At 36.4% G+C, this 12,500-nt stretch overlaps 2 protein-coding genes across 3 annotated transcripts in view; both read right to left on the bottom strand.

Annotated features, from left to right (window-relative positions):
* LOC113824908 (uncharacterized) overlaps positions 1-7,785 on the bottom strand; it is an 8,244-nt gene extending 459 nt beyond the window's left edge. The window contains exons 1-6 of one of the 2 annotated variants that reach the window (XM_027377677.2): positions 7,701-7,785; positions 4,443-4,658; positions 3,766-3,969; positions 3,360-3,500; positions 2,707-2,895; positions 1-2,526 (exon numbers count right to left, since the gene is read on the bottom strand). The exon at positions 1-2,526 is cut by the window's left edge and continues 459 nt beyond it. In XM_027377677.2, coding sequence (XP_027233478.2) covers positions 1-2,526; positions 2,707-2,895; positions 3,360-3,500; positions 3,766-3,969; positions 4,443-4,658; positions 7,701-7,742 — 3,318 coding nt within the window. In that variant the 5' untranslated portion in view covers positions 7,743-7,785. Of the gene's footprint in view, positions 2,527-2,706; positions 2,896-3,359; positions 3,501-3,765; positions 3,970-4,442; positions 4,677-7,700 lie in introns of both variants that reach the window. The other variant, XM_027377676.2, reaches the window with a different exon arrangement.
* A 3,913-nt stretch (positions 7,786-11,698) lies between these two features.
* The window catches only part of LOC113824909 (ficolin-1), a 7,670-nt gene continuing 6,868 nt past the window's right edge, over positions 11,699-12,500 (bottom strand). Inside the window, exon 8 of the mRNA XM_027377678.2 lies at positions 11,699-12,110. Within this exon, the coding sequence (XP_027233479.2) occupies positions 11,887-12,110 (224 nt within the window). The 3' untranslated portion in view covers positions 11,699-11,886. The remainder of the gene's footprint in view (positions 12,111-12,500) is intronic.

Genomic DNA, 12,500 nt, shown 5'->3' with positions numbered 1-12,500 from the left:
GTGCAGAGAATTTTCATTTGTATAATGAACTGTACTCTTTTCTTCACTTTCTCTAAGTGTGGAAGCAGTACCATCGCTGACATCAACAGAGTGGACAATACTGGCATGTGTTCTGTCTCCAAGTTCATTACTCAGTGTTTGTTGAATGTACTTTCGGCTGTTGCTAACAGTGTCTACTTTTTCAATCTCTTCTTCCTGTATATCTGTAATGGCTAAAACAACTGAATCCTTACTGGCAAGTTTATCTGCAATGATCTTGGAGACAATACTGTCACTCGTGCCAACGTTCACAGGCAGAGTTTGAGTGTACGAGTCAACACATTCATAATTTACAGATTCAACTGCTGCTGCCATTGCTTGCTGCAAGACATCGATGGAAGGATCAACAACCTTTGGCTTTGGCTTCACTTTGATTTCATCTACTCTCATCATTTTCATTTTTAGGTTCTTCAGCCTATTTGCTTCCTCCTTTGGGTGGTTCTTCTTTCGGTGATGTCGGAGAGCACTGTAATTCCGAAACGAGATGGAGCACACTTTGCACTTGATGGGCATGTCTCCACTGTGAAGTTTCCAGTGGGCTGTGTAATGGTGCCGCAGACTGAAACTACTTCCACACACCTCACATATAAAATTCCTGGCTCCTGTATGCTTAACCATATGCTGTTTGAGTGTGCCTCCACTTCTGAAGTCCTTCCCACATGTGGTACATTTGTAAGGTTTCTCACCACTGTGAATCCTCATGTGTCTGGTGTAAGAACTGTTGACAGAAAACTCTTGTCCACACACTTCACATTTGTACTGCTTCTCACCCGTGTGAATGACCATGTGTTTTCTTAAATCTGCCTTTCTCCTGGTCTTGTATGAGCAAATATAACATGTGAAGACTCTGGCAACTGATGCTTCATGTCCATCAACATGATACCTGAAACCTCCTATGGAATTGAACTTCTTGCCACAAAATTCACAAATATAACGGCAATCTCTATTCTTTCCCTTGTCATTCAACTGAATAGAGGAGTGTTCCTCAATCTTCACTAACTCTTTGCTGCTATTTTCACACTGGAAGCCTTTGACTTTCTTCTCAGCTCTGGCAGAAGATGTGCCACCGAGGCTTGGCTCATCCTCTCCCAGTAAATCCTTGGCTTTGGTGGTGGGCTTTCTCTTTCTCTTCCCTAAACAAGGCTGAATGGCTATGTCTGTGAAAACATCTGAGAGTGTCTTCTTCCCAAGCTCACTTTCTACTTTATTTTCTGGGAGATGTTCCTGTCCATTCTCTCTCTGAGATGTTGCAAGAAGATTCTGCATTTCATCTGAATTATTTTCCATATATTTGGTGTGAATCTCTGAAGCTATATTCAATGTCTCACTAACCTCAATATATGAATGATCAATACCTGAGCTTTCATCAACCTCATGCATAATGCATGTAACACTTTCTACAGGGACATCATCATTGTTCTCTGAAACCACTACATCAGTTTCAGACATCAACAGAGAATTGGAAGAATTGTTTTTTGCTAAAGGGATCAGATTAGCTGAATTTATCTTATCTGTTTCTGCTATAGTGGTAGTGTCTTTGGTAAACATCTCATTTTGTACATTCAAATGTTCACTCCCATCATCATGATGTAATGTAGGTGGTGATCTAGTAATAGCATTCAACTTGTCACTGTGAAGATCTTCCACTTCTCTATCATCCCCACCTCCTATCTCCTTCTTATCGTTTATGTTATGTATGTCTTCTTTAATTGAAGACTGATCATATTCACTGACAGGTGATTCATTTCTGAGACAAGGAAGCAACAAAGGAACATCTGTCTGTGTCTCAGCTGGACAGTTAAACAAATCCTCCTCGAGTGTCTTGGCAACACTATTCTTCTCCATGACATTTAGTGTTGGCAACTTGTCAAAAGTTGTTTCCACTTTGCACTCCTTGCCCAACAACACAGATCCATAGCTTACTACATCTAACTTTTCCCCATGGAAATGATCCCTTGCTTGGATATTCCAGATGGAGCACTTGTCTCCTATGAAATCTAGACTCACATTATTACCCCATGGAATAAAAACCCCTTGGCACATTAGACAGTTTTCACAGTATTGATAAAACACCTTGGAATCACTATGTTTACACAAAAAACAATCATAATAGTTTATATCTACACAATATTCACACTCTTTATGTGTGTATTCTTCTACTTCTGTATTCATTAAGGCTACCTCAGAGGTATGACCTATCCAATAATGAAAGGATTCTCCAAGCACAGAGTTACAATCTCTTTCCTTATCTAGACACACATTGTGCTCATCAGTTATCTGACTGTTGCTCAAGTCATTCCAGTTCATATTCCCATCTTTGCTGTTCCAGATACAGCGATCACTTGTTGGGGAAGACTTGGGTTGAGCACCTGAGAGATCCAATACAGGTGAGCCATCTGGCTTACTATTATCTTGGTATGTTTGAGGCTGGTGTGACTTTGATGATATTGCATCTTGCCTTATCTCTTCATGGCAAAATCCCTGGCCCTGAAAATAAATGGGCCTTTTTAAAAAATCAAGGTTTGAAAGCATATCTTATCACTAAAAAGTCTCTTACACGAGATGCAGCTACCATCAAAGTCACATTTCCTCTACTCAGTATTATCTCTTTAAAAGAAAAGTGCAACTGACTATTTCTTTTACAAGAAACAAATATTTCATTCTTACCTCATTGTCATTATCGCTCCCTGGATCATGACCATCTTCAGAACGTGATCTCGCCCTACCTCTTCCCCGCCCTCTTCCTCTCCCCCGACTCATATCCTCAGACCGAGATTTCCAGCCTCTTCCTCTGCCCCGCTTCCTAGCAGATGTTTGAGACATCTGGATGCATCGCAGACATCTGGGTTTTAGCATCTGTAAGGACATAAAATACCTGTCAAACTCATAACTGAGAAAATTGAACAAAAGGTCCTACATGCAATAAAGCTCTTTTCAGCATAGAAAACATTGAGAGAAAAGACAACATGAGCAACTTAAATCCAATAGTCGTGTTGATCAGCAGAAATCAAGGTCTAATGTTGACAAATTATTACTGATCAAGCCGTGTAAAGCTCTGCAAATGAGTGAATTGCTATGGCGTCCACCAGTAACAGACATGTACATTACGCAAACAAAGATATGCCTTGGGCAAATTCAAGATATTTTAAGACCTGTGACAGAACAGGGGGGGGGGGGATATTGGAAAACTTCCCACAATGACAAAATAGTTATAGTATCCACTTTCTCATATATTCCCCTGCTTTAACTCGACTTCTAATCTAGTTGTGTTGATCAAAAAGGATAAAATGTAAGGAAAAGCTCATTAAGACAGTTCTTACCTTATCTGTCCTTGGATACTTCAGTTTCAGTTTCTGGACAGTTTCTAAAAACTTTGTTCTGACATCTGTCTTTGATTCTGTTAAGGTCTGCTGCAACTCATCTATAATGTCAAGCAGATGATAGCACGCTTTGCATACAACCTGCAACAAAAAATATTTATAAAAACATCAATACAACAAATATGTAAAATCACACACAGGATAACATGAGTCAAAAATGTTTTTCACACACTTTAATATTAATACTCCATCTACCATCAAATAAGCAAACTCAACTGTGTAATACAGAAAACAATGTAATATAATATACAATGAACAATATAATACATGACGTAACATATACCACCACCAAATCACCTACACACGGACAAAATAAACACATATAAAATAAACAATTATTTCTGACCTGTGAATGCAAGCGTCCATCCTCCAGCTTGTATCCCAAGACATCTGTGAGAAGGACCAGGAGCGGGGCATGGGAGTGGTTCATGGAGGCTTTGATTGACTCAAAGTTTTTGTCAGAGACTGGATTGCAGCACACAAAGCACAGCCGTGTCCGCTCAATTTCCTCATGATGAGAGCCTTCTCCGTGCATGGGGTGCTGGTGGGACTGAAAGGAGCTGTATATGTAATGGTTACAAGGAAAAATATTTATAATTTCAAGTATTCAGGGAAGTTGATAAATAATATCTGCATCTACATATAACCATAAACTACTGACCCCGAATTAAAGGTTGGCTAGTGGGCCATTAAAATGGGGTTGTTAACACGCATGGACAGTTTCCCATTTGCCATTGACAAAAGTGCCACCCAGTGGGAAGGGGTTAAAATAACGTTCATCCACTTAACATCATATCCCTTTTAAACATGTAATATTCTCAACAATTTTGCCTTCCAACAAGGGTAATCCCTTATTCTGCCAGGCAAAAACATCAAAATCACCTGTCACCATAATTATATAACAATATAATCTTTGAATGGTGAATCTAGTGATTTTAATTTTGAAATTCTTTAATCTGAGGGGGGGAACAATAATAAAACAAATTAAAAACATATACAAAACAAAGACAAGCCTAAACATACTGTCACGACCTGTTCCTCAACCATTGGCCCAGTTGGCATATATCCTCCAGGCTGACCTCCGAGTGTCCCATCATCATTTCCATCTGCTGACACAAATGAACTACTAGCTGCGTTAATCATCGCTTGAGGATGAGTAGGTGGCGGTGGTGGTGGTGAGAAACCTTCATAGACGACTTCAGGCGAATCGTTCGCACTGTCATCCCACTTTTCTGCCATCTGGAAAAGAGAACAAGGCTATGGCTAACATAAAAATAAGTAACATCAACAATTGCATCAATAGCCATAAAGAACAGGAAAAACCCTTAATCCTTCATAAAAATATTTGCATTGTTATAAATATTAAAAAAAAATCCTAGAATCATCAGAAGTATTAGTTCCAAATAGAAACCGAATCCAAACTAAATAGAGAAGAAGGAGGAGGAGAAAGAGGAGGAGCAGGAAGAAGAGGAGGAGGATGAGCAGCAGTAGCTGCAGCAACAGCAGCATGCGGAGGAAGAGGAAGAAGAGGAGCAGGAGCAGCAGGAGGAGGAAAATCTATAGGACTCTTTTAGACTCTTTATAGCCCTTGGTTATTATAGAGATGAAAAGTGCTGGTTGAAAACAACACTTGATGAATCATTAATAATTTCTCTGCTATATTTGAGCTTTCTTCATATATCCTGAAGTGTCAAATTAATCTATCAATGAATTACAGATAAATACAATAAGTATTATTCCCCCCCATCCCCCACCCCCACCCCCACCCCCCAAAAAAAATACATTGTGGCTTTATCTGTACATTTACTTGTTAGGACACAAGTATTTCTTCTACTTCATTACCCAAGGCAACCACAGAGTTTGATATAGCTTTTCATTCACAGACGGTTGTTTCGTGATGTTATCAGTGTGAACTGAAAGAGTATATGAACATCATTCTAATGCCATGATTTAAGAATAAAAATAATGGTAAAATTTTTCTACAGAACACCTGCAGCCTGCAATTGCCAGGAAATTTGGTATCACGGGCCTGCTTATGGTGGATACTGTACAGACAACAAATTAAGGTGCAGTTCAAATTGTCTTGTATATGTCTAGGACCTGACTTGTGTCCAACTGCCTAGCCAGACATCGGGTTTCAATTGTGAAAAGCAGTGCCATAACAGACCATACATGCCTCTCACTTGAATAACAGTGTGCATAGTAATTGTTGTTTGAGCAACATGGACCACATGGACCAATTACAATAATGATAATAATAGTAGTAGTAGTAGTAGTAGTAGTAGTAGTAGTAGTAGTAGTAGTAGTAGTAGTAGTAGTAGTAGTAGTAGTAGTAGTAGTAGTAGTAGTAGTAGTAGTAGTAGTAGTAGTAGTAGTAGTAGTAGTAGTAGTAGTAGTAGTAGTAGTAGTAGTAGTAGTAGTAGTAGTAGTAGTAGTAGTAGTAGTAGTAGTAGTAGTAGTAGTAGTAGTAGTAACAATATTAAAACTACTAATCCATAATATCAAGAGTCATAACCATAACAACACCAATAGTAGTAACAAATATAACAATTTCTGACATACATAGTACATGGACATACCTAAATTCTAAGACATTCTGTTTATATGATTTAATTATAATGAACTGAAAATGAAAGTGATTTGACATATCAAATTATTATAACCATTAAAAGATAGGAACTATTTTTCATCACCTCAAACAACCATCATGAATCCAGTCTAAAAAAATCCCTGGTACATATTGGCCACTGAGAAACCAGTCCATGCATTATCCTACTATAATATACATGGTGGAGCTTTGTTGACCTTTGCCAAAGCAACGACAGTTAATCTTTATGGTATGAACGCACTAAGCTAGGGCAAATTGAAGATGATATTCTTGTAGAGTTGTTAGTACGAGATAAATATGATGAAAAAAAATAAATAAATAAATAAAAAATGCAGAAAGTGACAATCGTAGCGTAGCCCAACTTTGCTTATGCTCCTGAGTTTCTGCTGTCTCTTATTTGTTTAATAAATAAACAAAAAGAATAAAATGAGAAGAATGCCTTATTTTGTGATGTTATAATTTACACAAACGGAGAAGTCGTAAACTTAGTAGTGTAGGAATAGGGATAGAGTCTTTCATCAATCCTCCTCTCGGACAGTACCCAAAAGGTACACTAAGATAGTTGAATGTCTTTCATGATGTGGCTTTTGGGACAAGTCTATACGGTAAAGAATTACGTCAACAACAGTGAATGCTTGACCATCTCTACTACTAGTTTATGTTCATTAAATGAATGCAAAACAATAAACATGTAATTTTTTTCTTTTTTTTTGGTATATATTTACAAAGCAACCATAAAAAGATAAGGAAAATATAACAACTGTCAAAATAAGAGGAAAAAATTATGCCCATTAATATTTACAATCTGCAAAGGCAAAGAATAATGTCGGAAGTGAAAATAATAGGCTGCAACAAATGCCGTACTGAATCAAAGTCTGTGGCAATCACATACGAGTCTCATCACAAAGCCACCAAATTAGGAAGGTTTATGATTTATATAGCTATATTCATGTCAATGATGATGATTATCCTAACAATGCGTTGCTTTGTTTTATTCACTTTGTCATCTACATATACTTTTTGTCTTATTAAAGGTAGGTTGAAACTTACGCATTACCAACAAAAATAATAATAAGATAAATATTTACAATACTCTATCAATAACAATAATAGTAATAATGATAATAATAAGAATATAATCATTATAATAATAAACAACTCCATGATGATTTAATATTCTAAATTAAAATACCATTTTCCATGACTGACAGACAACCAAATAGGAATGGTGTCATGTGACAACCACATACGAATGGTGTCATTTCTCTTTCTAATAAAATCACGAGCACAAACTAAACACGAAACACAAAGCTTTAATAATCAAATAAAGTTACCTGGACGTCAACACAGGAGCCACGACCACAGAACACACTGCAATTTACAGCTTATACCAACCTCCATACAAAACACAGACACAAACGAACACAAACACGAGAGAACAAAGAACAAAGAACACCAACTTCCACACTAAAAACAACAAAAACAATTAATTAAGAAAAAAAAACACCGCACGACCCTCTCACAGCCCCGACGAAGAGCCCACCTTCCTTCAGAAAAAAAATCAAAACAAACCCCTTTTCCGCACTTCCTCTCTTCCTAACCCACCCAGACCCCTTGACGAGACCCCCAGGCACCCCCTTCCACCCCTGAGAAGCCGAGTCACAGTCACAAACCTGCACAAACAACGAGGAAACGAGGAAGAGGGAGTCTCGCATCAGGATCCCCGCTTCATCTTGTTTACAAAGATGGCGGACCAGGACGGGGTTTGAATCCGGGGGGGGGGGGTAGCGGGGAGGGACAGGGGGCGAGGGGGGATTTCAGGGAGATTTATAGTTTTTTTGGGGGGTTATTGGGGGGTTATTGGGGGGAGAGGTTGGGTTGAATCCAGGGTGGGAGGGTGGGGAGGGAGAGGTTTGCGGGGAGGGGTAGAGGGCGGGGGAGGTGGTGGGGTTTGCCGGGAGATTTCAAGGAGATTTATGGGTTATTGGGGGTTATTGAGGGGATTTACGGAAAGAAAATGTGTGCGAAATGGGATTTACGGGGAGAAATTTGGGATCATGGGGATTTAAGGGAAAGTAATAGAGACATTGGGATTTGTATGAAGAGTTAATAAAAGTTTTGAGGGATTTTCGAGAAGCGAATAAGGAATAATAGGGATTTATGGTGAGAAAAGGATGGGGATATTGGCTGATGTTGAATCTAAGGAATGGGTAAAAGTGTTGATAAGGGATTTATGGGAAATAATAGATGGGAAATGGGGATTTATGAAGAGAAAGGGGGCGACAAAAGGGGTTAATGAGGGATTTATGGAGAGGAAATGGTGGAGAGAAAGGGAGAAGCGGATAGGGATTTCCAGGGAGGAAAGGTGGGGACGAAAAAGGGGTTAATGAGGAACTGATAAGGACATCTGTAATGTATCAGTAATATAATTTTTCATTATTATCATTATCATCATCCTCATCATTATCATTGTCATCATCCTCATCATCCTCATTTCTATCATTATCATCACTATTATCATTATCACTGTCATCATTTCTATCATTATCATCATTTCTGTCATCATCATCATTATCATTATAATCATCCTCATCATTATCATTATCATCATTCTCATCATTATCATTATCATCATTATTTTAGTTGTCATCATCCTCATCATTATCATCATCATTATCATCCCTATTATCATTATCATCATCCTCATCATTGTTATCATCCTCATCATTATCGTCATCATCATTATTATCATTATCATCATCACTATCATTCTCAATAACATTACTATGGTGATGAAGATGATGATGATGGTGATTGCTGTCACCATCACCAAGGAGGTTATGATATTGGTACCGTTGGTTAGTTTGTTTGTCCGTTGGTTTGCAGGATTAGTTATAAACAGATTTTTATTTTTATTTTTTTTACTAAGAAGCCATTAAATTTTAGTTGTGGTCTGGATCCAGGATTTTTTTGTTTGTCTGTTCGTTAGTTAGTTGGTTAGCAGGATAACTAAAAAAATATATGAACAGATTTTTATGAAAATTTGAACAGTGTGCCTTTAGCCCAAAGATGCCCTTAGATTTTGGTGGTGATCCAGATTTTTTAAAAAAGGATTCATTAGCAGATAGGGAAACGCTGACGTCACCAGTGTGTTTGAAAAAGAAGTGATTTTAATGAAATTCTTCAAGGGTGAATATTGCCTTGGCGGAGGTATGCGCTCTGAGTGCTTCTGGTCATTACCATTAATGTTATTATTATTATCATTATTGTTATTATCATTATTATTATTATTATTATTATTATTATTATTATTATTATTATTATTATTATTATCATTATCATTATTATTATTATTGTTATTATTATTATCATTATTATTATCATTATTATTATTATTATTATTATTATTATTATTATTATTATTATTATTATTATTATTATTATTATTATTATTATTGTTATTATTATTATTATCATTATTATTATTACTATCATTATTATCATAATATCTATTACCATGATTATTGTTATGAAACTTTATTTTTATTTTTACTATTAGCATTTTTTTGTTATTATTACCATCATCATTTTTATTAGTACTATTGATATTATTTATTATTGATATCATTACTATTATCGTTATTGTTATTATCATTATTATCATTATCATTAACATTATTTTCATAATCATTATCATTATCATTAAGATCTTTATTGTTATTGTTATTATAGTAATAAAAACAATGATAATAATAATAATAATAATGATAATAATAATATCATTATCATCATCATCATCATTATTATAATCAAAATAATATTCATGGCGATGGGGTTCATGTTGTTAGCAGTGTTGGTTATTTACTTAGTTGGTTAGCAGGATAACTTACTTTATAAACAGACCTTTATGATTTTATTCTTATTTTTCAAATTATCATCATAATCATTATTATCATTTTTTTATTATTATTGTTTTATTATTTTATTATTATCATTATCATTTTTTATTATTATTATTTTATTATTATTATTATAATTATTATTATCATTATTATAATAATAATTATTATTATTAACATCATTGTTATCATTATCATTATCATCATCATTATTATTATTATTGTTTATATTGTTGCTGTTGTTGTTATCATTATTATTATTATTGTTTTATTGTTGTTGTTATTGTTATAATTATAATTAATATTATTATTTTTATTATCATCATTATTATTATCATTATTATTATCATTATTATTATTGTTATCATTATCATTATCATCATTGCTATTATCATAGTTACCATTATCATTACTATTTTGTTATCATAATTACCATCATCATTACTATTTTGTTATCATTGTTATTATCACTATCATTATTATCATCAGCATTATTATTATTACTGTTATGATTATCATCATTATCAATAGTATAACCATTGTCATGAAATCATCATTATTATTTTTATCATTTGTAACATTGTTGTCAGTTGCACTTATTGCCATCATCGCTACACCACCATCATTATTATTGTTGCCATACTCATCATTATTTTTACTCTCATTATCACCTTCATTACCACTATTGTTATAATTGTCTATCATCATTATGGTTATTCATCATTACTAATCAATATCATTATAGTGCATTCCATCAATATCATCATCCTTATTACCATAATTAACATCATTATGATTGGTGGTGTTGTAATTGTTTATGCTCTCTCATTAGTGTCATTGTCAGTATCTATCATTATCATTGCTGTCAGTATAAGAGTTATAATTCAGATGTCAATATCAGAGAAATTATGATAGAGATATCAGTATCATTATATGATTGTTATAAAAAAACAACATAATATTACATGGCAACTGTAGGTTTTGCAATTCTCTAATTCATTACTATGTCATCTTTATTACTACTATTGTTTCTCATTGTACTTTTATTCATATCAAGGAATATGCCTATCAATGTATATCAATTGGATATGAAAATGTATGTCCATTCATTCGTAACAATACCTATTTTTTCTTTATTATTGGTTGTATAGATCTCTTGATGTCATTAAATTCCAATACAGACGCATAGATGTCTTTTTATGAGGAAGCGAATAAAAAAAATAATTAATTCCGTCTTCATTATTCCAATCTTTATAGTAGTAGGTTGACATGTGCAAATCAAAGTTTATTGCTGTTGGTATTTATCCTCATCTTCAACAGAGAAGCAAAAAGAAAAAAAAAGAAAAAAAAAGTAAAGTATATATCACCTTTCTTTTGTATTTTCTTTATCAGTATTACCTCTTACTCTTAACTTACCCTTTTCCCTTATAATGCCAAAATTATTCTAAAGCCCCATTGGTCGTGTACCTTCAAGCAGCTGAACAGAAAGAAGTGTTGGGAAATTATGAGAGAAAGAGAGGGGGAGAAAGAAATAAAACACACACACACACACACACACACACACACACACACAGAAAGAGAGAGAGAGAGAGATACATAGATAGATAGATAGATAGAGAGAGAGAGAGAGAGAGAGAGAGAGAGAGAGAGAGAGAGAGAGAGAGAGACAGAGACAGACAGACAGACAGACAGACAGAGAGAGAAAGACAGACAGACAGAGAGAGAGAGAGAAAGACAGACAGACAGAGAGAGAGAGAGAGAAAGACAGACAGACAGAGAGAGAGAGAAAGACAGGCAGACAGAGAGAGAGAGACAGAGAAAGAGAAAAAGACAGGCAGACAGAGAGAGGAGGGGGGCAGAGAGACATAGAAAGAGAGAAAAAATGTCTCCACAGCTTCGCCTCCGACACCCAGTGCTTGCGTCATCACAGCCTCCGTCTGCCGCTGCGTCCTCGAGGCCCCTAGTGGCAGCTGTCGCAGGCGTACGAGTTGAGATAAACCGTCTTGAAGGACGTGCCGCAGACAGCCGGCCGGAGCTTAAACTGGATCCAGTTCGCCATCACGCCCTGGCCGTTGTAGCAGGTGCTCACGAGGCCACTCGGATAAGAGCTCGTCGGGTACAGGTAGCTACTGCTGCTGCAGGAGTAGTGCCACCAGCCGCCCTGCTTGATCGCCGCGCAGTTGCCTGTTTGGGGAGGAGCCAAGTGGGTCAAGGAGCGGCCACACTTGCCTGCCCGGGGATCCCCTCACACATAGGCCTACGAGGGGAACCGCGATGGAAGTCCCCGCCATGCACCACAACGAGCGATAACCGCTGCGTTGGCTACAGAGGGGAAGTGTCGCCAAAACAAGAACTGTAATATAATCCCTAGGAAGCTTATTACTCGATTGTCTAAACGGAAAAAATGCCTTTCCGGTCGACCTACGTCTCCCCTTTGAGCAAGTCCCGCGTCTCGTCCCCCTTCGCCACGGCCACAGAGACCTCACACTCCAACCGGCGGCAACGAACATCCAGCCTCGAGGGGAGACATCCTCGACGAAAGGGTTCTAGCTCGCAATCACTTTCCTTGAAGTG

Source organism: Penaeus vannamei, chromosome 34 (genome assembly GCF_042767895.1).
Source record: "Penaeus vannamei isolate JL-2024 chromosome 34, ASM4276789v1, whole genome shotgun sequence".
NCBI lineage: Eukaryota > Metazoa > Arthropoda > Malacostraca > Decapoda > Penaeidae > Penaeus > Penaeus vannamei.
The sequence above is the reverse complement of the archived record's forward strand: the minus strand, read 5'-3'. Positions and strand labels throughout refer to the sequence as shown.